This window comes from Aquarana catesbeiana, linkage group LG05 (genome assembly GCF_042186555.1).
Source record: "Aquarana catesbeiana isolate 2022-GZ linkage group LG05, ASM4218655v1, whole genome shotgun sequence".
NCBI classification, from domain to species: domain Eukaryota; kingdom Metazoa; phylum Chordata; class Amphibia; order Anura; family Ranidae; genus Aquarana; species Aquarana catesbeiana.
Window position 1 is genome coordinate 364120346 of NC_133328.1, and position 27578 is coordinate 364147923.

A 27578-nucleotide genomic window follows, 5' to 3' on the forward strand; every position below is an offset into this window, starting at 1 on the left:
CTTAATCCATTTCATTCCAGAAATGTCTTGCCTCGCAATCTGTAATCAAGGCTTAAAACACCATTGCTAGGTGGATCAGGCAACTTATTTCCAGGGCATACACCTTTTAGGGATAGAGTTCTTCCTTTCTACCAGAGCCTAATTCACCAGGGCTGCTGTTGTCTTTGGCTTTTCAGCATCAAGCACCTGCTTCCCAGATTTCCAAGGCCACCACCTGGTCTGCAGTTTACACGTTTTACAAGTTCTTGCTGGGTGGATGTTCAGGGCTCAGCTGAGGTGAGTTTTGGCCGAAAATGGCTTTAAGCTGTCATCAGTGTGTTTTTTTGTTTTGTGTTCCTAAGCCTTGTTTTCTTGTGAGGTTGCTGAAAGTTCTGTTTCGTTGTTGCCCAACCCTTAGTTTATTACTTGGGTATGACCTCTGGTCTAAGAATACAAGTCCTGTGACCTTTACTGTACTATTAAAGAGAAAAGTAATTTTGACTTGCCTGTAAATACCTTATCTTGGAGTACAGTACAGGTCAAAGCCCTCTTTTCTGTGTCTTGATCCCTCCTTAATTCGGTTAAAGTGGAGCTCCACCCAAAAGGGGAAGTTCCGCTTTAAGGCCTCCTCTCCTGCTCCTCTTTCAGTAATGGCACTTTTTTGGGGGATGGAGTAAGTACCCAATTTTTACAGGTATCCACTCCCACTACGATCGGAAGTGGAAGTTCTCGTGGGACAGGTCCCAGAACACTGCGGGGACCATTCACAATGCGCAGTGGCCACCAGGCTGTGAAGCTACAATCTCTCACAGCCGAGTGCCCACAGTTAAGATGCCGGCGGTAAAGACAACTGGGGTGAGCACATCACTGGATCAAAGGACAGATTAATGTCTGTTTATTAAAAATCAGCAGCTACATTTTTTGTATTATTTCTTTAAAAATACTGGAGTCTGTGTGGGCAGGGTTTTATGGTGTGCACTGGGGACAGCCCCTACAAGTTTTTATTTACCAGTATCCAATTACCAAAAGGTAGCTGCATATAGCTGAAGAATAAGTCTAGGTATTCAGGTCTTGTACTATACTCCAAGATAAGGACTTTACGGTTAAAGCGGAGTTCCACCCAGAAATGGAACTTCCGCTTATCCGTTTCCTCTGCAAGGCTTCACATTCTGATTCCCTTAAGATGCCGGCGCCTCCACCCGCAGCCGAGGGACAGGTCGGCTGCAGGTGAGGACATCGTGGGCTCCCCGGACAGGTGAGTGTCCTTATTTTTAAAAGTCAGCAGCTGCAGTAGTTGTAGCTGTTGACTTTTAATTTAATATTTTTTTGCAAGTGGAACTCCGCTTCAAGTCAGAATTCCTATTTTACGTATTACATTTCTTTTATGTGCTTCACTATATCTTTGCAGCCGATTTCTCTTTTTAAGTGACTGAGGATATTGCATCAAATTAGAATTGAGCCTCCTAAAATATGGCAGTCAATTTAACCCTTTCACTGCCAGGTGTTGGTTTACACACACTTGGGCACGTGGATATCTGACAAGCTGACTTCTGGCCATCAGATCGAATCATCTCGCACCTCCCAAGCTGCTGTATTGCTTCCAAAACTGCCAGAAATGCCCCCCTCCCCAACACGTCCATGGGGTTTTTAAAGTGTCACCTTTGGAAAATATAGGATACTCAAGTTTGTCAGTTTCATGGTCACACACAAATTTAAACTTTTAACGTGTTGGGTATCTATTTATTCGGTTAAACCTCATCTTTTATATTACAAATAAAATATGTTTAATTTACGGTTTGTGTGCCCTAAAATGAACTTTAGTTTTATTTGTTATTTATTTTTTTATTATTTTTTTCTGAAATGTGTTTCCTAGACCTTTTGCAGTAATATCATGTAACACAACAAATTGGAGCTATCACCATTTTATTTTCTAGAGTGTCTGCTTTCAGAAAATGTTTTGGGGTTTTATGCAATCTTTAGACCTAAAATGATTTTTTTTTTTAAATGTATGCAAAAACATCTCTGGCAAGGTTAAACAAGTGAACCAAAAAAATTCATGCCGCATTCCACTGTGTCCTAAAAGAAACCAGTCATAAAAGCCAGGTGGCTGCGGAGTGATATACCTCTAAAATGCTAGTTGCTTGGCCATTTATATTAACAAGCCTCAATGTTTTCAGTCGCTGACCTGGAATAAGTACACAACAAGGACTTCTGACTTGACTTACACTTTCTTGATCAGCATATTTTTCTACTAAGAAAGTAGGATCTAATCCTTTAGAAAAAAGGCAAAGTCTAGATCTATCTCACCACAGGTTTCCTGAAACAGATTTAGTATTTCTGATGAGAGACTATTAACTTAGAGAGCTGAAATGAGCGTTGATGAGAAGGCTTGGGTTAAAGAAAATGTGCTTTTTCATACAAAGTGCACTTATTTTTTATGCACCCTTCCAGAGCCCACTTACCCGCTCTGCAGATGCATACTTCATCCAGCATCCTTATCCTCTAGGGATCAGTTACATCCTGCACCACAAGTCCTCTGTTTCCTCGTCGTGCCTGAGCAGTAGTGCCCCTTCGAAGTCTGGGGCTTCTGGCCAGGAGATGGAGGTAGAGAAGACCTCTTCAGGGCACTACCGTGCAGGTCTAGTAGGGTTTTCGTACCTGCGGAAGTGATCAAGAGGCTGTAAATCATTTCCAGGAGAAAGCCGAACAAGCAGCTTATGAAGTACACAGCCTCTGGGAGTGTGTAAAAGCCACCGCTGCTGCCAACATTTGCTGTACGCCGGCGGCAGTGCAAAGGTGAAGGCAAGCCTTTGCTTTGTCAATTCAGGGTGAAGTAACAGGCTAACCCCGTTTCCTGAAGCATGTGCTTGCTTTTCCTTTACTTTCAGGAAGGATGTAACCCAGTACTTTCAGGGGTAGGGTAACATGTCAATCAATACATGTAATAGCACTAGGCCAAACGGCTCCTTCACAAGAGCAGTCCTGTGTAATGCACAAATCCAGTGAATCTAGCTTACGCGGGAAAGAGAAAAGATGGCAACTTTATACCTCTGGGGAGTTTTGTATTACCATGTTGCTTTGTCCTGTATGGTCAAGCCACAGGTTTTTTTTAGTCTGTCATATACATTGATGGAAAAGTATGAGGACACTTTGGGCTTGGCTCACACTTGTATGATTTGTAATGTTTGCTTAAACACAAGAACACAAGACAATCAATATCCACATACATTGTTTTCTATGGTGCCTGTTCAATGGGGGTTCATGAAAAATGCATGTAATCTTCTTTGGAGTTATAATGACCACAGTAATTTGTTGTATCTTTGCCACCAGCTTCCAAAGGAGCTGTCCAATGAACATATTGATAAGACTATAATAGATGCCCTACACCTAGGAAAAAGACGAGAGGAGCATTCAGATTTGGAGCCTATAATACAGTAAGTTTTTGCTTCTGAATGTATGTATTTTCTCATTTTGTAAATGTTATGAATAGTAGAGAATTTCTATTTACAAAATTCTTTTATACTATACTCAGAGTAACCCACATTTAGCCCCCATTCACACCGATGCAGCTTTTTATGGGCTCATATCGCAGCGATTATGAAATGGGTTCCTGCACTACTTTTTACCGATATTCATTGCGACTTGCATAGACTTCTTCTGAAGTCGCAAGCCGTAATGAAATCGGCAGTGCAAATTGCACTTAAGTAGTGACATTTCTCATATACATGTAAAAATCTAGAAATATACTTAGAACCCCCCAAATATATATATATATATATATATATATATATATATATATATATATATATATATATATATATATATATATATATATATATATATATATATATATATACATACACAGTGGTGCTCATAAGTTTACATACCCTGTCAGAATTTATGATTTCTTGGTCATTTTTCAGAGACTATGAATGATAACACAAAAACTTTTCTTTTACTCATGGTTAGCGTTTGGCTGAAGCCATTTATTAGCAATCAGCTGTGTTTACTTACATCAGAAACTACCCGAATGACCCTGATCAAAAGTTTACATACCCTGGTGATTTTGGCCTGATAACATGCACACAAGTTGACACAAAGGGGTTTGAATGGCTAATAAAGGTAACCATGCTCACCTGTGATCTGTTTGCTTGTAATTAGTGTGTGTGTGTGTATAAAAGGTCAATGATTTTCTGGACTCCTAACAGAACCTTGCATCTTTCATCCAGTGCTGCACTGACTTTTCTGGATTCTGAGTCATGGGGAAAGCAAAATAATTGTCAAAAGATCTGCAGGAAAAGGTAGGTAAACTGTATAAAACAGGAAAGGGATATAAAAATATATCCAAGGAATTGAGAATGCCAATCAGCAGTGTTCAAACTCTAATCAAGAAGTGGAAAATGAGGGGTTCTTTTGAAACCAAACCACGGTCAGGTAGACAAACTAAAATTTCAGCCACAACTGCCAGGAAAATTGTTCGCGATGCAAAGAAAAACCCACAAATAACTTCAGGTGAAATACAGTGCTCTCTGAAAACATGTGGTGTGGCTGTTTCAAGATGCAAAATAAGGAGGCACTTGAAGAAAGATGGGCTGCATGGTCGAGTCGCCAGAAGAAAGCCATTACTACGCAAATGCCACAAAGTATCCCGCTTACAATACACCAAAAAGCACAGAGACAAGCCTCAAACCTTTTGGCACAGTCATTTGGAGTGATGAGACCAAAATTTAGCTTTTTGGCCACAACCATAAATGCTACTTTTGGAGAGGAGTCAACGAGGCCTATGATGAAAGATACATTCCTACTGTGAAACACGGAGGTGGATTGCTGATGCTTTGGGGATGTGTGAGCTACAAAGGCACAGGAAATTTGGTCAAAATTGATGGCAAGATGAATACAGTATGTTATCAAAAAATACCTGAGGAACATTTGCATTCATCAGCCAGGAAGCTGTGCATGGGACATTCCAACATGACAATGATCCAAAACACAAGGCCAAGTTGACCTGTCATTGGCTACAGCAGAATAAAATGAAGGTTCTGGAGTGGCCATCTGTCTCCTGACCTCAATATCATTGAGCCACTCTGGGGAGATTTCAAATGTGCAGTTCATGCAAAACAGCCCAAGAATTTACAGGAACTGGAGACTTTTTGCCAAGAGGAATGGGCAGCTTTACCATCTGAGAAGATAAAGAGCCTCATCCACAAATGCCACAAAAGACTCCAAGCCGTCATTGATGTTAAAGGGAGCAAACGGTATTGACAACTGGGGTATGTAAACTTTTGATCAGGGTCATTTGGGTAGTTTCTGTTGTGATTTATGATTTAAAAAGAGTAAACACAGTTGATTTATAGTGTTTGGCTGAAGCCATTTATTAACCAGGAGTGAAAGAAATGTTTTTGTGTTATCATTCATATTCTCTGAAAAATGGTGAAGATATCATAAATTCTGCCAGGGTATGTAAATTTATGAGCACAAATGTGTGTGTGTGTGTGTGTGTGTGTGTGTGTGTGTGTGTGTATGTATGTATGCGTGTGTGTATATGTGTATGTATATGTATATATATATATATATATATATATATATATATATATATATATATATATATATATATATATATATATATTGTATTTATTGGCGTATAACACTCACTTTTTCACCATGAAAATTGGGTTCAAATACCGTGTGCGTGTTATACGCCAATACTTCAATTTTAGCTGCCTCGGAGGGGACAGGGAGGGGGCGGGATGAGCGCCATCAGATTACATACAGTGAGAATCTCCTGTTTACTTGGCGGCCTCTGTAATAGGAACTCCCGTCTCCTGGGCCACCGTGGACCACTGTTCTGTCTATCATAGGAAATTCTCACTGTATGTAATCTGTCAGCGCTCGTCTCTGTCCCCTTTAGGCTGCAGATGGGCATCGATCAGGCTGCATTGATGGCAATGGTGAGGCTGCTGCATTGATGGCAATGGTGAGGCTGCTGCATTGATGGCAATGGTGAGGCTGCATTGACATGGACTGATGAGGCTGCATTGATGGCACTTGTGAGGCTGCAGATGGGCATTGATCAGGCTGCATTGATGGCAGTGGTGAGGCTGCTGATGGGCACTGACCCTTATTTTGCTTCAAAGTTCCTTATTTAAAATTAAATTTTTTTTTGCTGAAACTTCCCTCTTAAAATGAATGTGCGTGTTATATGCCGATAAATACGATATATATATATATATATATATATATATGTATATGCATGTGTATATAAATTTTATTTTTTAAGCAGAGTCCCTGGAGAATAAAATGGCGGTAATTTAAATATTTTATATCACACAGTATTTGCGCAGCGGTCTTTCAAACGCTATTTTTTTTGGAAAAAAAAGAATACACTTTAATGAATAAAAAACAAAACCGTAAAGTTAGCCCAATTTTGTTTTGAATAATGTGAAAGATGAAGTTATGCCTAGTAAATAGATACTTAACATGTCACGATTTAAAATTGCGCGTGCACATGGAATGGCGACAAATTATGCCAATTTAAATTATCCATAAACTAAGGACATGGATTACTGGAACCATGTCTTGTGGTCTGATGAGACCAAGATAAACTTATTTGGTTCCGATGGTTTCAAGCATGTGTGGCGGCAACCAGGTTAGGAGTACAAAGACAAGTGTGTCTTGCCTACAGTCAAGCATGTGGTGAGTCTCATGGTCTGGGGCTGTGTGAGTGCTGCTGGCACTGGGGAGCTACATTTCATTGAGAACCATGAATGCCAACATGTACTGTGAATTACTGAAGCCGAGCATGATCCCCTACCTTCGGAAACTGGGCCACAGGGCAGTATTCCAACATAACCCCAAACACCCCTCCAAGATGACCACTGCCTTGCTAAAGAAGCTGAAGGTAAAGATGATGGACTGGCCAAGCATGTCCCCAGACCTAAACCCTATTGAGCATCTGTGGGGCATCCTCAACTGCGAGGTGGAGGAGCGCAACGTCTCTAACATCCCCCAGCTCTGTGATGTCGTCATTAAGGAGTGGACGAGGACTCCAGTGGCAAACTGTGAAGCTCTGGTGAACTCCATGCCCAAGAGGGTTAAGGCAGTGCTGCAAAATAATAGTGGCCACACAAAATATTGACACTTTGGGCCCAATTTGGACTTTTCACTTAGGGGTGTACTCACTTTTGTTGCCAGCAGTTTAGACAATAATGGCTGTGTGTTGTTATTGTGAGGGGACAACAAATTTACGCTGTTATACAAGCTGTACACTCACTACTTTACATTGTAGCAAAGTGTAATTTCTTCAGTGTTGTCACTTGAAAAGCTATAATAAAATATTTACAAAAATGTGAGGGGTGTACTTTTGTGAGATACTGTAGATGTGGATTTGTTATACGGCATAACCCTGGGAGGAGAGGGAGGTGACACTAGACTGACTTTATCGTATGGGACACAGAGCCTTAAGTAATTACTTAATGGGTTTTGACACTGGTAAACCCAATCAAGGAAGTTTACTCCCTATTTAACCCCTCGTCCTTCCAGGAGCACATCAGTTTTTTCGCCAGTGTCTAAGGTATTGGTCACGAGTGAAGATGTGCTCTGAGGAGCTCCAGGAGGGATCCATGGTGGATTTAAATAGCCTCCATACACCAGATCCATCCAAAGTGCCATTAAGGCCTAAAAGGATGGTACCTGGGGCCTCGTTTCCGAAGCGCGAGGTTTTGCCTGTAACGCCTCTTTGTAGGGCTGGAATCCAGGGCTTAGGTCTTGCTACATTACCTAAACTTCCTTATGAGGTGCTTTTACAGGTCCAGGGCAGTTGGAACCCCGTTTTAGGGACCCAGTCCCTGAAGGTTTGCTACGTAGCCTGCCGTGATGGGTGAAGGTTGGATTGTTTGTTAATTCAACAAATCCTGCGGCGAGGATAAGGTAAGGGAAGAAACTTGGGTATTAACCACTTCAGCCCCGGAAGGATTTAGCCCCTTCCTGACCAGAGCACTTTTTACAATTTGGCACTGCGTCGCTTTAACTGCTAATTGCGTGGTCATGCAATGCTGTACCCAAACAAAATTTGCGTCCTTTTCTTCCCACAAATAGAGCTTTCTTTTGATGGTATTTGATCACCCCTGCCGTTTTTATTTTTTGCGCTATAAACGGAAAAAGACCGAAAATTCAGAAAAAAAATGATATTTTCTACTTTTTGTTATAAAAAAAAATCAAACTCAATTTTAGTCATACATTTAGGCCAAAATGTATTCGGCCACATGTCTTTGGTAAAAAAAAATGTCAATAAGTGTATATTTATTGGTTTGCGCAAAAGTTATAGCGTCTACAAGCTAGGGTACATTTTCTGGAATTTACACAGCTTTTAGTTTATGACTGCTTATGTCATTTCTTGAGGTGCTAAAATGGCAGGGCAGTACAAAACCCCCCCAAATGACCCCATTTTGGAAAGTAGACACCCCAAGAAAATTGCTGAGAGGCATGTTGAGCTCATTGAATATTTTTTTTGTCCCAAGTGCTTGAATAATGACAAAAAAAAAAAATAAAAAAAGTTGTCACTAAATGATATATTGCTCACACAGGCCATGGGCATATGTGGAATTGCACCCCAAAATACATTCAGCTGCTTCTCCTGAGTACGGGGATACCATATGTGTGGGACTTTTTGGGAGCCTTGCCGCGTACGGGGCCCCGAAAACCAATCACCGCCTTCAGGATTTCTAAGGGCGTAAATTTTTGATTTCACTCCTCACTACCTATCACAGTTTTGAAGGCCATAAAATGCCCAGATGGCACAAACCCCCCCCCCCAAATGACCCCATTTTGGAAAGTAGACACCCCAAGCTATTTGCTGAGAGGCATGGTGAGTATTTTGCAGCTCTCATTTGTTTTTGAAAATGAAGAAAGACAAGAAAAAACATTTTTTTTTTTTTTTTCTTTTTTTCAATTTTCAAAACTTTGTGACAAAAAGTAAGGTTTGCAAAATACTCACTATACCTCTCAGCAAATAGCTTGGGGTGTCTACTTTCCAAAATAGGGTCATTTGGGGGGGTTTGTGCCACCTGGGCATTCCATTGCCTCCGAAACTGTGATAGGCAGTGAAGAGTGAAATCAAAAATTTAGTATAAAAAATTGCATACCTGAAAAGCAAACATGATAAAACGTAATAACAATAAAACATTGCAGAATAGAATACAGTAAAAAAAGAGCAGAACAATAGAGAGAGAATAGAAAGAGAGAGAACAATAAAACGACAACTATTTTTTTTTTTTTTTTTACATTTCTTTTTTGTAACTAACTTTTATAACTGTAACCGGTTCCAGGTTTGGGTCTCTCAAAATGCGATGGCATCTTGGGAGACCCTGTGAAAGTGTGCCTAGTTTGTGCAGTGCTGTACCCTACGCTAATACTCAACTAGTGCATGGTAGCGTTCAAAACATTCACCAATGCAAAGACCAGGATTGTCAGGACAGGAGGAACAATAATACTTGTACTTGCCACCTCACCAGCTTGAACTGCACTTATGGGACTCGCCACGTCACCAAGTGTTACTGCAGTGCTGGTTTGACTACGACCGGGGTGTACTAGGTCGCTGGTGCTTGCCAGTGCACCAAACCGCTACCAAAAAAACTGTTAGCGATCGCAGGGATCAGGCCTGACTCTGCGAACGCTGCAGTTATGCGTTTAGTGTTTTGTAAGTGACAGTGATCGATCGATACTGCACTTGGGTGGGCTGGGCCGGGCGGAGGGGCAAAACGCAGGTGCTAGCAGGTATCTGGGCTGATCCCGCTAACACTGCGTTTTTGGGAACCCTAAACTGCTGGGGACGCTAGTATAGATCTGATCGGATCAGATATTGATCCGTTCAGATACTATACCACTGAGGGAGGCGTATGCTGCGTGCGTTAGCGGTACTGGCGCTAATCTGACGCGGCCTGGGGCGACGCATATCACCGCCGGGCGATCACGTGGCTAAACCTTTATTAGGTAATAAACGGCGGGTGCCCTGACACTATAAAAAAATAAACAAACTAACCAGCGTCACCCGTAACAGTTATACGGTGATCAGTGGTGAAAGGGTTAACTAGGGGGCAATCAAGGGGTTAAAACATTTATTAGGTAGTATATGGGGGTCCCTGACGCTATAAAATGCTGACGGCGAACCTAAATATTTACCTCCCTAACTAGCGTCACCAGTGACACTAATACAGCGATCAGAAAAATGATCGCTTAGCGACACTGGTGACGGGGGGTGATCAAGGGGTTAAAACTTTATTTGGGGGGGTTAGGGGGGTATCCTAGACCTAAAGGGGGCTAACCCTAACTGCCCTACCACACTAACTGTCACAAACTGACACCATGCAGTAATCAGAAAAAAAAACTGCTTGGTGTCATTGTGACGGGGGGGGGGGGGGCGGGAGGGGTGATCAGGGGGTAATCGGGAAGGGGGGATCGGGGGTGTAATGTGTGCCTGGCATGTTCTACTGTATGTGTGTGTGTTGTGCACTCACATTCCAGTCTTCTCTCCTCGGCGCCGGAACGGAAAATGCAGAGCCGAGGAGAGATGACATCATTTCCTCTGCCTCTGTGTACAATACAGAGGCAGGGAAATGATCCCATCGGCTGGGAGCGATCGTGGGGGGGGGGGCCACGAATGGATGGCCTCCCCCTCACCTCCGATCGCCGGGGGAGATTTGCCGACCGCCGCAGGCACCGGGGAGGGGTCCGATCGGACCCCCCACCGGCGGGCAGGCAAGGACGTAGCTGTAAGTCCTTTTGCCTGCCCGTGCCATTCTGCCGACGTACATCGTCGTGCGGCGGTCGGCAACTGGTTAAAAAGATCAATGAATTTCTTCCATTAAGGAAAAAATGTTGTCATGCCTTAGTTCTCCACTAGAGGGAGTCTATGCACATACCTTACTCTGTTGTCTCACTGTAAGCTCAATCCCTGTTTGATTGCAGCAGCGTGCAGAGGGAGATTCTGCAAGGTAAGAGAAAGCTGCAAAAGTGTATTCTTCTCCCTGATGGGACCAGAGGGTTAGTGCTGTACCCCCTTACATTAAACCCCCCCTCCGTGGGGGGGGGGGGGGGGTTGCAGAGGCCACACTAATGCCGCTTATTGTTTTGACTGTGGCTGATTTTTACTGTTGTTTGAGCCTGCTGCTGGATGGATCCCTGCTCCCCCCTCGTGTTTGGTCGGTGGACACGAACACGCCGCGCGCTAGCGCAGGAACATTTTAAAAGGGGGCAGAATTTTTTCTCGGAGTGGGGTGGGGCCTAAGCACGATGCCGTGAACGTCCACAAGGACACAGAGCAGGCCAAAAACAAATACAACACAGCTGTGACAGTCTCTCCTCGGCTGACAAGAAGGGAACAAGCAGCCTGCAACACAAGGACACGAGCTGTGGGACATATGAGGGTTGCAAACTGGCATTCCTGATACAGGAAGGACACCTTTTTTTCCAGCACTATGCTGAATTTTATAGCGGCTTTAAATGTCATGACTATTTTCAGCGATTAAGTGCAATTTGTATACTGCTTCTGTTTTTGTACTTAGTACTATGCCTACCCCCAGGCGCTAGGATCCCGAGTCGCATTTCCATGCTGTCATCCTCGCCTGAATTACCAGTTATGGCAAGCCAGGGTGAGCCATTTGGAACAAATTGATGGTGCAACTGCTGCTCACATCTCAGCCCCTGTATACGTGATTGAAGATGTCCTTTCCTCCTCCCTGCAGGATCTGGAAGAAAGATTAGTGGCTTTAATCGCATCCTCCATTCAAATGGATAGGAAGCATGCTAGATCCATGAAGTATTACCCTCAGTTGATCAGGAGGAAGAACAAACCGATGATTAATCCTCTGCGGAGGAAACAACTGTAAATGAGCCTTTTTTTTTCCAGCCTCTCAAATTTGAGAAATTGCTGATGCAATCTCTTACGGAGATGGTTCATTCTACTTTCATGCTACCCCTAACGGAGTCTCTTGAAAGTTTGGTTTCTTCCTTGGGTTCATTAAAAGCCTCTCAACCCTTGCATGCATTTCCTGCACATGCATTACTAGTACAGCTTATTTTTGCTGAATAGGATTACCCGGATAAGCATTTTCTCCCTCCTAAGAAAATTGCAATTCTCTATCCCCTGGAGGAGAAATTCTCCAAAAGATGGAAAATACCAGCAGTTGACGCTGCGATTTCCAAAATGTGAATAAAGGCCTAACTTGTCCAGTAAACAATGCAGAAGATGCTTAAGGATCCAACAGTTAAGGAGTTGGAATCCCTGTTAAAATCTTTTTTTCCATGGCAGGTGCCATTACTCAGTGTGCAGTCGCTGTAATAAGCGTCTGTCAATCCCTAAACAGGCCCTTAGAGAGCTTCCTGCACAACAAGCTCGGGATTTGGCTGAACTACTAAAAGCATTATGCTTTGCCATAGATGCTATTAAAGATTCTATTCGCCAGGCGTCCCGCCTTTATGCTTGTGCATATGCGTAGAATCCCATGGAGGGGGGGGGTCAGCTGAAGTACCATGTAAAGATCTCCTAACTGGGCTCCCTTTTCATGGGGAGCGACTATTTGGAGAGAACTTGGACAAATATATCCAAACAATTTCTAATGGGAAAAGTACTCTTTTGCCAGTCAAAAGAAAATATAAACGCCCTTCATATAAACGGGCTCTTTCCCTTACGCCAGGGGCTTCCGACTCTAGGCAAGAATCCTAAAGCCTCATCATGAAGAGGCAACCCCCCTCACCAAGGTAGGGGGAAGACATCTGCAGTTTTCAGAAGTCTGGAAAAGCAAGAAATTCAGGACAGATAGGTCATCCCCGCGGTAATGCTGGGGTACAAGCTGGAATTTCGTGACTTTCTACCGTCTCGCTTCCTGAGGTCAAGTGTTGCCAAAGATCCAGAGAAAGGACAATCTCTGTTTCAAGCAATAGACCGATTAATATCTCATGGGGTGATCAAACAGATCCGCACAAAGGAGCAAGGTCTGGGGTTTTTATTCAAATCTTTTCATACCAAAACCAAATGGAGACGTCAGACCCATTCTAGATCTAAGAAATCGAAATCAGTTCTGAAGATACGCTCCTTTTTGCATGGAGACGATCAGGTCATTTAGTTTCTATCCTTCTAGGAGGAGAACTTCTGGCATCAATCAACATCAGGGATGCATATCTGCATGTCCCTATATTTCCTGCTCATCAAAAGTTTCTGCGGTTCGAGTTAGAACATTTTTAATTTGTAGCCCTGCCCTTCGGCTAGCCACAGCACCCCGGGTGTTCACCAAGGTGCTGGCCCCACCTCTAGCCAGGTTAAGGGCACAGGGCATAACAGTCGTAGACGATCTATTGCTAATAGATCAGTCGGTGGCTCGTTTGGAGCAAAGCGTACACACTACAACCAACTATCTGAAGAGTTGGGTTGGATTCTCAACCTAGAGAAATCTTCCTTAAATACCGCTAAAAAAAGCTGGACTACTTGGGTCTGATCATAGACAGCCCAGGAAAAGGTTTTCTTGCCTCAGGCAAAGATCAACTCCATAAAAGAGTTGGTACGGATGGTCAGGTCAAATGGTGGTCCCTCCATTCGCCTTTGCATGAGGTTGCTAGGAACTATGGTGGCTTCATTCGAAGCAGTTCTCTATACCCAATTTCATTTAAGAATGTTGCAAAACTATCTTGTCTGCTTGGAACAAAACAATTCAAGCTTTAGACTTGCCAAAGCAGCTGTCCCCAAGAGTATCCCAAAGCCTCACTTGATGGTTACTAACCCGGAATCTGCTGAAAGGAAAATTCTTCAGACCAGTTATCTGGAAAGTGGTAACGACGGATGCCAGCCTTTTCAGACTGGAGAGCAGTACTAGAAAAGACAACTGTCCAGGGACAGTGGTCAAGAACCGAAAAGAACCTTGTCCATCAATATCCTAGAGATTCGGGCAGTACGTCTGGCTCTAAAGACCTGGACTTTCAGGTTACGGGATTGTCCCGTCAGGATTCAATCCCACATTGCCACAGCTGTGGCCTATATCAGTCACCAAGGGGGCACCGAAGGTCTCTCAGCACAGAGAGAGGTGAACCATATTCTAAGTTGGTCACCAGCAGTTATTCCCAGCAGAATGGTCTATTCACCCCAACATATTTCGGGCTGTTTGCCAAAGATGGGGGACTCCGGATGTAGATCTTCTAGTGTCCAGGTTCAGCATGAAGTTAGTCGACTTTGTGGCCAGAACAAGGGATCCATTTGCACGTGGAATGGATGCGTTCATGACCCCATGGGATCAGTTCTCACTGATCTATGTATTCCCCCTATTCAGTTGCTGCATCAACTTCTTTGCAGGATCAAGCTGGAATGAAAGCCGGTAATTCTGGTGGCACCAGCATGGCCCAGAAGGTCATGGTATGCATAAATCGTAAAGATGGCAGTGGAGGGCCCATGGTCCCTCCCACTACGGCCAGACCTGCTCTCACAGGGACCAATATTCCATCCTACCTTATGGTCTCTAAATTTAACAGCTTGGCTATTAAAACCACATTCTGAAGAAATGTGGGCTTTCCGGGTCAGTTATCTCTACCCTGACTAATGCAAGGAAGCCAGCTTCCAGAACTATAGAGTCTGGAGGGCTTATGTTTCCTGGTGTGAATCCAAGGGTTGGCACCCTCTGAGATATATCATAGGCAGAATTCGTGCCTTTCTACAATTAGGGGTAGAAATGAAATTGGCCTTGAGTACTTATTAAAGGCCAAGTCTCAGCTTTATCGGTTTTATTTCAAAAAGACCACTTGCTACTCATTCTGTAGTCCAGGGTTTTATACAGGGGTGACGTGGCTTATTTCGCCCGTCAAACCTCCCTTGAACCCTTGGGACTTGAACTTAGTTTTGTCTGTGTTACAAAAAACAGCCATTTTGAACCAATACAACATATTCCCCTAGTCCTTCTGACAAGGAAGTTGGTATTTTTGGTTGCTATATCCTCAGCAAGGAGGGTTTCGGAATTGGCTGCCCTTTCTTGTAAAGAGCCATATTTGATTTGTCATGGGGACAGAGTGGTGTTACGCCCTCGTCCATACTTTTCTATCAAAAGTGGTTTTAGATTTCACCTGAACCAAGATATTGTCCTGCCATTGTTTTTTCCAAAACCATGTTCCAGGGAAGAAGAGTCACTATATTATCTTAATGTTGTGAGCGCAGTGAAAATCTATTTTTAGACGACTGCTTAGATTCATAAGACTGATGTCTTATTTATTCTGCCAGAGGGTCCTAAGAAAGGACAGGCAGCGTCAAAATTCACTGTCGCTAAGTGGATTCGACAAGTGATAATTCAAACTTATGATTTAATAGGTAATATTCCCCCGTTTCAAGTTAAGGTGCACTCTACCAGGTCGGTTAGTGCTTCTTGGGCAGTGCGTCACCAGGCATCCATGGCTCAGATCTGTAAGGCCGCAGCTTGGTCAAAGTGCATACATTCATAAGATTTTATCAGGTGGATGTAAGGAGGTATGAGGATTTCGCCTTCGGGCGTAGTGTACTGCAGGCAATACTCCTCAAGTCTGTGGGTACCCTGCGGGTTGTTTCTCCCTCCCCTCAAGTAGCATTGCTATGGGACGTCCCATGAAGTAATTACTTAAGGCTCTGTGTCCCATGATGTACGATAAAGAAAATAGGATTTTTATTACAACTTACCTGTAAAATCCTTTTCTTGGAGTACAACATGGGACACAGAGGTCCCGCCCCTCTTTTGGGATTAAGTATATTGCTTTGCTACAAAAACTGATGTGCTCCTGGAAGGGAGGGGTTTTATAGGGAGTAAACTTCCTTGGTTGGGTTTACCAGTGTCAACACCTGAAGGTAGCCTATAACCTATTAAGTAATTACCCATGATGTACTCCAAGAAAAGGATTTTACAGGTAAGCTGTAATAAAAATCCTATTTTTATTTGCTTCAGCTGTTTCCTGGGGTACAACAGACTTGAGGTACTGTATTGCTGAGGATTCTTTACCACCTTCCGCCTCCATGCAGAAACTGAATGCACTCCATGACTTAATTTTTTGTTAAGTTTTATTTCTTATTTTACCATTTGATTTCACAGTATTCATTGTCTTTACATATACAGCCGCCATACAACTGTAACAGGCACAGATACTACTTTGTCATCAGAAGTGCGTAGTTTATCTTCCTGCACAATTTGATTGTACAGTTCTGTTGATCTATATGTGCAAAAGTGCTCTTCCTATGTTCTGTAAACCATGGCATTTTTCTACTCATCTGAAGCACTGAATATTCTTGTTATGTGAAAGGCAAAAAAAGATTTTATTTAATTTTATTGTCACGGTGGTACAAATAGAGCTCGTCTTTAAATACCCTCACCCCATTTGGGTGTCTGATGGGTTGAGGGGTTCTTCTTGACAGTCTTTCCATGCAAGGAACCCCCTTTATTTTGTGGGCTGTATTGAGGTCAGTTGAGGCCTAGAATTTTCCTAGCGCAGTTTCTGATCTTCTCAAAGAGGACATGGTCTTCAATCCCTATGGCAACTCAAAATGAATGGCTGTAACACCAGCATTGTTAGTGAGTGCAATAATAACCATCAACACTGGTGTAAATACAATAACCCCCAGCACTGATGTCAGTGGAAAAAATAACCTCCACATTGGTGGTCACTGGCAGAGAAATTTAATCCCCCCACCACCACCCCTGGCATTGGTGGTCTGTGGCAGTGTAAAGTTTACCAACCCCCCGCCCCGTCAGGTTGGTGGTCATGGCAGAGTAACCACTCTAACTGGTGCCCAGTAGCTCATGTGCTGTGTGTTGGACACCAAGGCTCTAGAATGTCTCGGATCTCTGTGCATATGTGCAGGATTTTGTGCTCAAAAGCATGGTCTGCTGAATCTGCTAGTAAGAGATGCCTTATACATTTTACACATGCTTTTTGATATTGAACACCTATTTGGGACATCGCTTGATAAATTCATTAAAAAAAAAAAAAGCCTAAGTCTACGGCTACCACCTCTATTCTGCAAAAGGTATCTGTAACTGACCGTATCAGTTCTAAAACAAGCAGGTTTACATGCCACCTTACACCAACTTCAGTCACAGTGCATGGTTGTACCTGTTCCTTCAGCAGAACCTATTCACAGTCTCCAAACCAAATGTTGCCATGCTCCTCATATTGAACTTTAAAAAATAAAAAATCTCTGAACAGATATTTTTTTTTGTGTACCAAAAATTCCTTGTGAAATTGGTTAGATCTGTCATTACTTCCCTCAAACAAAGGGCATTTCTGGCATCCTTTGGGCTGGTAAATCAACATTCCCAAGTCTGCCCTCCAGCTTTCACACTGTCTGAAGTACTTTATTTTGTCTAATTTTGACCCAAGTCAGCATTGTTCTTTGTCCAGAAAAAAAATTGTCCCTTTTTAATGTCCCACACACTGGGCATTAAAAATGGCACCAATCCCCACCCCAATTTGTTTCTGCATTATGGTTCTGGTCCTAGTGATAACCTCCTTCAAGACAGCTTCCTTAGCCAAGTTTCATGTCAGGTCACTTCAACATCCTACTCTCTGGATAATTTTATGCATCTATCCAGCCAGACAATAGGGTGGATCTCCAAATCTGCCTTGGGGGCAGGCAAGTAGTTTCTTCCTCCCTTTCTTCCTTTGCTGTGTATGATAGTCTATGTTCTAAGAATAAAAGTCCTGTGTTCTGTATTATTTCAAGATGAGAATTTACAAATCAACTTTTTTTTTTTTTTTTTTTTTTTCTTTTAGGCAAATATTTTCATCCCCGTCCCAGGCGCTCCTGCGAAATCAGAGAGTGTGCAAGTTCTTCCATAATAATCGGACAGAAACTGGACATCCCAGTAAGTGTAAATAAAATGAATGGTTGTACTTGCTTACTGCAGCTTCTCTGTGTTTCAAGTCGCTGTGGCTGATCTATTTTGAACAGGGTGGCAATTGCATTGAACACGTGGCATATGATCACTCGTAATATGACACAAGCTAGTGTGTGATTCGCTCCTCATAAATAAACGCGTCATATACTGTATATCACAGTTATTTACATAAAATTAAGGTACTGGTAACAACGTCCTTCTTTAGATTTTGATTCTTGGAACTCTGCTTTTATTCCTCGCTTTTACCCAGTTTTAGTGATTCCCCCATTTCAATTTAACAACTATACAAGAAATTAGGGGTGCAAGTGTCACCAGAACGGGAAGACACAAATTGCATAAAAAATTGTCAGAAGTTCTAACCCTTCCCCACGCCACTAAAAGTGTTTTTGTTTTTGTCTGTGTTCCTGTTGCATACATTTTTCTAATCTCCAGTAGATTCATAAATATCTCCCAGATCTTAGGGGTTGGGGTTGCTCATCCCAAAACCATCTGGGCAGTTGTCCATAATAAATGCGTAAATGTATACAAATAGAACTGTGGATTGAAAACGCCCCACAGAGCAACATACCCTGCCCAAATATCAAGCTTTATTAGGTACAAAGGTTTCAAACCATTTGATCCAAAAATCTACAACATAAATGCCGATTATGAATTCACATGTATTTGTTTATTCTACAGTAGGTATAAATCTCCATCAGTGTTTGACTTTGTTATTGTTGTCTTAACTGTGGTTTGTAGTGAGGATATCTGACTGAGGTATAAAATTGCTCAAGCTATGACTCACTCTTGTAGCAGCAAGATTGAAATAATATGTTAATCATACAGTACAGGACACATAGACCCTGAGTTGTAGGCTAGGAATCTTCAGGTGATTGGACACTGGCAAAGCTTTTGAAGAACCCCACCATGGGTGTCTGCCTATAACCCTACCCAACTCTGTGAGTCCTCAGTTATAGAGGAAAAGCAGTGCATCTGGATCAGTGCAACCTCTGTAAAACCATGGGAGCCTTACCTGGACCCCACACCGTTTGGACGGCCTGTAATGTTTCAGGCACTAGATCCAGCATGGGTGCATACCTCACCATTTGTTGTACTAAGTCACAGTGTGCTATACAGATCCAGGGCCTCGATCCATCCCTGTGAACCCAAACAGTGAAGATATCATCTCTGGGAGTATTTCTACCAAGATGGGCAAAGCTTGTACCTTATACTGGGACCAGTAACGTGAACAGGTAAGACAAAGTTCTCCCTGTTTGCTGGCCTGTTAGTGTAGCCCCACAGCAAATATGAGATAGTTACTACTTACTTGCTTTTCATAGTTTGTGCATCCTGAATAGTATTTGTTTATATCAGGGCTCGACAAATCCCATAGTGACAAATTCCATCCTGCCGCCTGGGCTGGCACCCGAATGCTTCCTTGCACCCTGCGTGCATTGAATTGTAATACATCCAGTGAAGCACAGGGAAGACATCAGGGTCTTTTAGACCGTGAATGTCATATTAAAGAGAACCTGTTGCCAAAAAAATTATTACATGGGGACACTTTGTCCCCTGTGTGATGGAAAGAAAAGTTAGGCCCCTTTCACACATGCTGTTCGATCAGGACCACCTGTCCGTTTTTCAGGTGGACCTGATCGGACGCTCCATTCATCTCTATGGAGTGACGTATGTCCGCTGACATCCGCCGCTATCCCATCCGATACGGTTCGCCGTATCCAGACGGATGGAGGTCCTATTTTCCGCCTGTCTGGCAGATCGGATGAAAACAGACAGGTGGTCAGTTTTCATCCAAACTCTCTATAGAGGAGAGTGGGGCTCTGACAGGTCCATCTCAGCACAGTGAGCGGAGATGGACCTGTCATCTGCCTGCTCAGCAGAGATCAACGGATCGATCCCTGCTCAGCAGAGATCAACGGATCGATGTCCGCCAAAACAGACATAGTTAAAAAAAAAAAATTAAGTTACACCCAAGCACATAAAATCCCCCCCACCCCCCCATATCTGCACGTACAAATGTAAACTTGTGCATCAGGGTGCATGCTTATTGCTGCGCACACCAGATTGAGAGCAATAATTTTAGCACCAGACCACCTTCGTAACGCTAAACTGATGACCTATAGGGGGCTTTTTAAGCGTCACTTGTAGAAAATATAGGGTACTGAATTTTGACGCCATTTCACAGGCGCATGCAAATTTAAGGTTTGACATGTTGGGTATCTATTTACTAGGTACAACCTCGAGTAATTTATTGCCTTTTTGTGCCCCCTAAAATGTAATTTAATGTGTTTTTTTTCCCTTATCGTCTTTCAGGACAGCACTTGAGAGAGTGACTCCTCCCCTTGCAAACAGGAAACACCTCTTCCACCAAACTTTAAAAGGAGGCTCCTTTCCACACATTGTCAGTTTTTGTGTTTCCTCCGGAGGGAACACTTCGTGGGGAAGTCAGGGCTCTCAGGTGCTGTCCTGGGAACTAAGGTTTCCTGTGTTTTTTCACCAAAATGCTTTTTTACCTCCATGAGAGCTGTTCCTCCCATTCCACAGCTGATGTTAGGTGCTGCTGGCTGGGCTCCCTCTCCCTCTCCCTCTTCATCTGGGCTCAGGGTGAGTCTGACTGTCGTGAGCATCGCTCCTAGGCGCTGGCAAGACAGGCGGTGGCCGTTTACTGTATTTTTTTCTCAGGTCCACCGCCTGTTGCTTATTGCACCGCCTCCATCTTGGGGATGGCAAGGGGCTCCATCCGCCGGAAGTGAGGCGTCCGGAAAAGGGGCTGCGCCCACGGAACAGGCGTGCAGCGTCATTTCCGCCGGAAATCGCAGAGGGAAAGGGGAGGAATGGGGCTGGTACTTATTTAGCGGTTCCGGTCCGGCGCACTGGCGCTATTGGAGTCCGGAACCGGCGTTTTAGTCACACAAACACAGCAAGCGCTCCTCGATGGAATCGATGGTGGCAGCGAGTGGGACAGGCACAGGCACCAGCAAGGCCCAGGTAAGGGGCAGTTGTATACTGTCCTCCTTGTACTGTGCGGTCTCTCTCTCTATCTCCCCCCCCCCCCCCTGGTGGCAGGGGCCTGTCTGGGCACATAAGGCAGTTTAGTTCTTACTGTGCACCTGTGGTGAGCATCCTTGGGAATAGGTCAGGTTGTCTCACTGGGATGGTTTCTTCTTTTGTCTCATGGCAGGCCAAGAGCTCTGATCCAGTGGCAAAAAGGAAATGCCCTTCATGTAAATCCAAGCTACCTGAAGGATGGAAGAAGACGTTATGTCAAGCTTGTATTGATTTGCTAGTTAAAGAAGAAGCTTCTTCCGCTTGCAGCGACTTGATTGCATCTGTTAAAAAAGAACTTGATGCGACTATCCAATCATTTCGCTCTTCGCTAGCAAACCCATCCCTGAGTCAGCCTACTACCTCACAGTCCTCTCAAGGCTCACTTATAGTCCTGGCGGTGGAGACTGAGGCATCTCCTACCCCAGAGGGACATTTCCCCTCTCAATCTGAGGATTCTGATGAAGGGGAGGAAGGAGAAAATTTACCTTCAAAATTTAAATTGTCTTTAGAACAGGTAGATGGCCTGTTAAAAGCAATCTATACCACACTGGGTCTGGAGGAGGAAAGAAAGGAGTTATCTCTGCATGATAAAATGTATGCAGGGCTTAGCGAACATAAAAATCGCAATTTCCCAGTACACTCTGTTATTTCTGAAACTATTAAGAAAGAGTGGACAGAGCCAGAGAGAAAGCCTTTCTTTCCCAAAGCCTTAAAAAGGCGTTTTCCTATTGATGAAGATCCAGCGGCAATTTGGAACAAAAACCCCAAACTAGATGCCGCGTTTTCCCAAGTCTCAAGGTCAACAGATTTGGCATTCGAGGACATGGGGGTGTTGAGAGATCCCATGGATAAAAGGATGGACCAGCTACTAAAAAGGGCTTGGCAATCTATCGTGGGAAATCTTAAACCTGCTATGGCAACTACGGTGGTATCCTGGAATATGGAGTTCTGGTTAGATCAACTTAAGGCCCATATCTCAGCAGACTCACCAAAACAAGAAATTTTGGATTCATTCTCAACTCTGCCGCTGTCGCATTTATATCTGATGCATCAGCGGAATCAATTAAAATGACAGCTAGATCTGCTGCCCTAGCCAACTCAGCCAGAAGGGCTCTGTGGTTGAAAACTTGGCCGGGGGACGCGGCATCCAAAAACAAGCTGTGTGGGATACCATTCCTGGGTGACTTGCTTTTTGGACCGGACTTAGATGCGGTTCTAGATAGAACAGCTGATAAAAAGAAAAAACAGCCAGTTAAACGTTTTTTTCGTTCCCAAGGGGCTCAAGAACAAATGAAACTCCAGGAGAAAAGAAAAAATTGGGCATCGCAGAAGAGTAAAGGAAAATGAAATGTCCTTTTCCATCCTCCTGCAGCCTCCGGTAAAACGCAATGACTTGTGCGTACCAGTGGGGGGAAGGCTTCAAAGTTTCCTTCCCCTTTGGGCCAGCATGACAGAAAGTCTATATATTTTGGACATGCTGTCCCAAGGTTACAGGATAGAGTTTTCGGATCGCCCGCCAGAAAGATTCTTTGTAACAAACCTACCAAGGGATCTAACAAAGGCTCTGGCCATGAAGAACCTCAACCTAAAACCCCTGAACAAGTCAGTCCTATACAAAAAGTTTTGTATGGACTCAATTTTCACTGTCAGGAACATTCTGACAAAAGATTGTTTTATGGCATCAATCGATCTAAGAGATGCTTATCTTCATATTCCTGTAGCACCTCAGTCCCAGAAGTTCCTGAGGTTTTCGGTGAATATGGGCAAAGAGATTATACATCTTCAGTTCAGGGCCCTTCCCTTCGGCCTGTCAGCTCCTCGTATTTTTACGAAGATAATGGCAGAAGCTCTCGCCCCTCTTCGACTCCAGTGGATTGCGGTAATTCCATATCTGGACGACCTCCTCTTTTTTGCCCCATCCAGGGAAAAGTTGCAGGAGGATTTGAACAAAGCCCGCAGTCATTTGGAGTCACTAGGGTGGATAGTGAATGTTCAAAAATCAAATTTCATCCCAGCTCAGCAAGTACTGTTTCTGGGTTACTTGATAGATTCGGTGGAGCAAAAGATTTTTCTCCCAGAAGAGAAAAAGAGCAAGGTCCAAAGGGTAATAACGGCACTACAAACAAATCAACTGATTTCAGTCCGAAAGGTTATGTCGGCTCTGGGGACATTAACCTCTTCTATGCCAGCCATCCAATGGGCAAGGCTGCATTTCAGGACTCTCCAGAGGTTCCTTCTAAGGACCTGGAACCACAGGACAGAGAGTTTGGATACAAAAATAAAGATCCCCACCAGAGTCAAACGTTCACTTTGGTGGTGGAAAAGTCAGGTGGTACTGCAAAGAGGTCTTCTTTGGTCTTTTCCGACCGGAAAAGTGGTCACAACAGACGCCAGTTTGCAGGGATGGGGGGCCCACATGGGTCAGGCCTTAGCGCAGGGAACATGGTCCCAGTCCGAGGCCCAAAAATCTTCAAATTGGAGAGAGCTGAAGGCGGTTGCCCTAGCATTAGCTTTCTTCTCTCAAAACCTCATAGGTTGCCATGTCCAGATTTTGTCGGACAATGCCACTACCATAGCCTACCTGAACAAACAGGGAGGCACAAGAAGCAGGGCTCTTCACTTACTGTCAGAGATTCTGGAGTGGGCAGAGAACCACTTACTATCTCTATTCGCAGTCCATCTAAAAGGCACATTAAACGAAGTAACGGATTATCTGAGCCGACAGAAAGTTCAGGAATCAGAATGGAGCCTGAACAGGAAGGTGTTTGCATTAATCACCAGTGCTTGGGGCCTTCCGCAGGTAGACCTGTTTGCTTCAAAGCAAAACACGCAGCTCCCGAATTTTTTCTCCCTTCAGAGAGACAATTGCTCTCAGGGGATAGATGCTCTGGCACATCCGTGGGATTTTCACCTAGGGTATGCTTTTCCTCCATTCCGGTTAATCCCTCTAGTGTTGAGAAAAATACTGAAAGAGAGAGTATCAATAATTTTGATTACTCCATATTGGCCAAAGAGAGCTTGGTTTTCCACGATTCTTCAGTTGGCAATCAAACCATGTTGGCATCTCCCGCTCAGTCAGGATCTGTTGATTCAGGGGCCAGTGCTTCATCCAGAGGTAGGCAGGTTAAAGCTCACTGCCTGGTATCTGAGGAGCAGTTAATGAGAAGCAAAGGCTTTTCAGAACGTTTAACTACTATGTTGCTTTCCAGTAGGAAAAAGGTAACCAGGGATATTTACACCAAAGTGTGGAAAGTCTGTTTCTTTCTGTCATTCAGAACATAGGGAGGTTAAAGACCTAGTTTCAGTGCTGGAATTTTTGCAAAAAGGTGCAGACAAGAATCTGGCGGTCAGCACTCTTAAGGTGCAGGTGGCCGCCTTGGGAGTTTATCTGGAGAGATCCTTATCTTCAGAAACTCTGATCATGAGATTTTTCAAAGCACTTTACAGGTCCAGACCGGTCCCAGTGAGGCATTTCCCAAATTGGGATCTCTCGGTGGTTCTGCAAGCTCTGGCAAAAGAACCATTTGAGCCTTTACAGGCCATATCCCTAAAGAATTTAACTTTGAAGACTATTTTTCTGGTCGCAATTACTTCAGCAAGAAGGATTAGTGAACTGCACACCCTATCAGTAAAAGAGCCTTTTTTGTCAGTTTTTCCTGATAGAGTTGTCCTTAAAGTAGATCCGGGGTTTTTGCCAAAAGTGGCAAGCTTTAGTAACAGGTCTCAGGAGATTACTCTACCAACCTTTTGTGCTAACCCTTCGGGTGCAAAGGAAGAGCAGTTTCACAATTTGGACGTAAGACGTATCCTATTACATTATTTGGAAGTAACAGGAGGGTTTAGAGTTTCAGATTCATTATTTGTTCTTTTTTCTGGAAACAAAAAAGGCCAACAAGTATCGAAAGCATCATTGGCTAGATGGCTTAAGACAGCTATTTCTGTAGCCTATTCTCAAATGGGTTTATCTTCCCCGCTGGGAATTAGGGCTCATTCAACGAGAGTCCAGGCTACTACATGGGCAGAAAGAGCTGGTGCCACCCCAGATCAGATTTGTAAGGCGGCTACATGGTCAAGCTACTTAACGTTTGTCCGTCATTACAGACTGGATCTCCTATCAGCAGGGGATCAGGCTTTTGGCAGAAAGGTTCTGCAGGCTGTGATCCCCCCCTAGGGGGGTAAGTCTCTATTATCCTCTCAAGTGCTGTCCTGAAAGACGATAAGGCAAAAATTCAAGTTAGACTTACCAGTAACTTGTTTTCCATGAGTCTTTCAGGACAGCAGCATCCCGCCCTATTGTTTATATATATATATATATATATATATATATATATATATATATATATATATATATATATATATATATATATATATACTGTGACTAATCATATCTCGATTATGTGTTCCAGTTTGGGGCCGGAGGTTCTCTACTACTACTACTGACAATGTGTGGAAAGGAGCCTCCTTTTAAAGTTTGGTGGAAGAGGTGTTTCCTGTTTGCAAGGGGAGGAGTCACTCAAGTGCTGTCCTGAAAGAGTCATGGAAAACAAGTTACCGATAAGTATAACTTGAATTTTTTTTTTTTTTCTGACATTTTGTGTTTCCTAGACCTTTGCAGTAATATCATGTGACATACAAAATTGGAAGTACCGCTATTTTATTCTCTAGGGCAGTGATGGCGACCTTGCCACCCCAGATGTTTTGGAACTACATTTCCCATGATGCTCAACTACACCGCAGAGTGCATGAGCATCATGGGAGATGTAATCCTAAAACACCTGGGGTGCCAAAGTTCCCCATGTCTGCTTCAGAGAAAATATAATGTTTTGGGGCTTTTATCTTTAGGCCTAAATTTATTTATTTTTTGAATGTGTGCAAAAAAACCCCCAGCAAAAACTGCTCTGGCAGCGAAAAGGTTAAAGGATAAGTTCACCTTAAATACCATGTTACATGTTCTACCCGTAAGCTTTGTTAAAAAAAAAACTGTCTCCTAACTTTTTTAGCTGGCTCCTAGATTCAAAGCAAATTTGTTAAGCCCTGGTTTATATGTTACATAGTTACATAGTAGGTGAGGTTGAAAAAAGACACAAGTCCATCAAGTCCAACCTATGTGTGTGATTATGTGTCAGTATTACATTACATATCCCTGTATATTGCGGTCATTCAGGTGATTATCTAATAGTTTCTTGAAGCTATCAATGCTCCCCGCTGAGACCACCGCCTGTGGAAGGGAATTCCACATCCTTGCCGCTCTTACAGTAAAGAACCCTCTACGTAGTTTAAGGTTAAACCTCTTTTCCTCTAATTGCAATGAGTGGCCACGAGTCTTATTAAACTCTCTTCTGCGAAAAAGTTTTATCCCTATTGTGGGGTCAGCAGTACAGTATTTGTAAATTGAAATCATATCCCCTCTCAAGCGTCTCTTCTCCAGAGAGAATAAGTTCAGTGCTCGCAACCTTTCCTCATAACTAAGATCCTCCAGACCCTTTATTAGCTTTGTTGCCCTTCTTTGTACTCGCTCCATTTCCAGTACGTCCCTCCTGAGGACTGGTGCCCAGAACTGGACAGCATACTCCAGGTGCGGGCGGACCAGAGTCTTGTAGAGCGGGAGAATTATCATTTTATCTCTGCAGTTGATCCCCCTTTTAATGCATGCCAATATTCTGTTTGCTTTATTAGCAGCAGCTTGGCATTGCATGCCGTTGCTGAGCCTATCATCCACTAGGACCCCCAAGTCCTTTTCCATCCTAGATTCCCCCAGAGGTTCTCCCCCCAGTGTATAGATTGCATTCATATTTTTGACACCCAAATGCATTATTTTACATTTTTCTACATTGAACCTCATTTGCCATGTAGTCGCCCACCCCATTAATTTGTTCAGGTCTTTTTGCAAGATTTCCACATCCTGCGGAGAAGTTATTGCCCTGCTTAGCTTAGTATCGTCTGCAAATACAGAGATGGAACTGTTTATCCCATCCTCCAGGTCATTTATGAACAAATTAAATAGGATTGGTCCCAGCACAGAACCCTGGGGGACCCCACTACCCACCCCTGACCATTCTGAGTACTCCCCATTTATCACCACCCTCTGAACACGCCCTTGTAGCCAGTTTTCAATCCATGTACTCACCCTATGGTCCATGCCAACGCACCTTATTTTGTACAGTAAACGTTTATGGGGAACTGTGTCAAATGCTTTTGCAAAATCCAGATACACCACGTCTACGGGCCTTCCTTTATCTAGATGGCAACTCACCTCCTCATAGAAGGTTAATAGATTGGTTTGGCAAGAACGATTCTTCATGAATCCATGCTGATTACTGCTAATGATATCATTCTTATTACTAAAATCTTGTATATAGTCCCTTATCATCCCCTCCAAGAGTTTACATACTATTGATGTTAGGCTAACTGGTCTGTAATTCCCAGGGATGTTTTTTGGGCCCTTTTTAAATATTGGTGCTACATTGGCTTTTCTCCAATCAGCTGGCACCATTCCAGTCAATAGACTGTCTGTAAAAATTAGGAACAACGGTCTGGCAATCACCTGACTGAGTTCCCTAAGTACCCTCGGATGCAAGCCATCTGGTCCCGGTGATTTATTAATGTTAAGTTTCTCAAGTCTAATTTTAATTCCGTCCTCTGTTAACCATGTAGGTGCTTCCTGTG

General features: G+C 43.4%; 1 protein-coding gene across 9 annotated transcripts in view; it reads left to right on the forward strand.

Moving 5' to 3' along the window:
* ZCCHC2 (zinc finger CCHC-type containing 2) overlaps nt 1-27578 on the forward strand; it is a 194742-nt gene that overhangs the window by 89040 nt on the left and 78124 nt on the right. For all 9 annotated transcript variants that reach the window (XR_012244473.1, XM_073630916.1, XM_073630917.1 and 6 more), the window contains 2 exons: nt 3310-3413; nt 17743-17834. Coding sequence is in view for 8 of the 9 variants with exons in the window: in XM_073630916.1 (XP_073487017.1) it covers nt 3310-3413; nt 17743-17834 (196 nt within the window). In the remaining variant the exon portion in view is untranslated. The remainder of the gene's footprint in view (nt 1-3309; nt 3414-17742; nt 17835-27578) is intronic.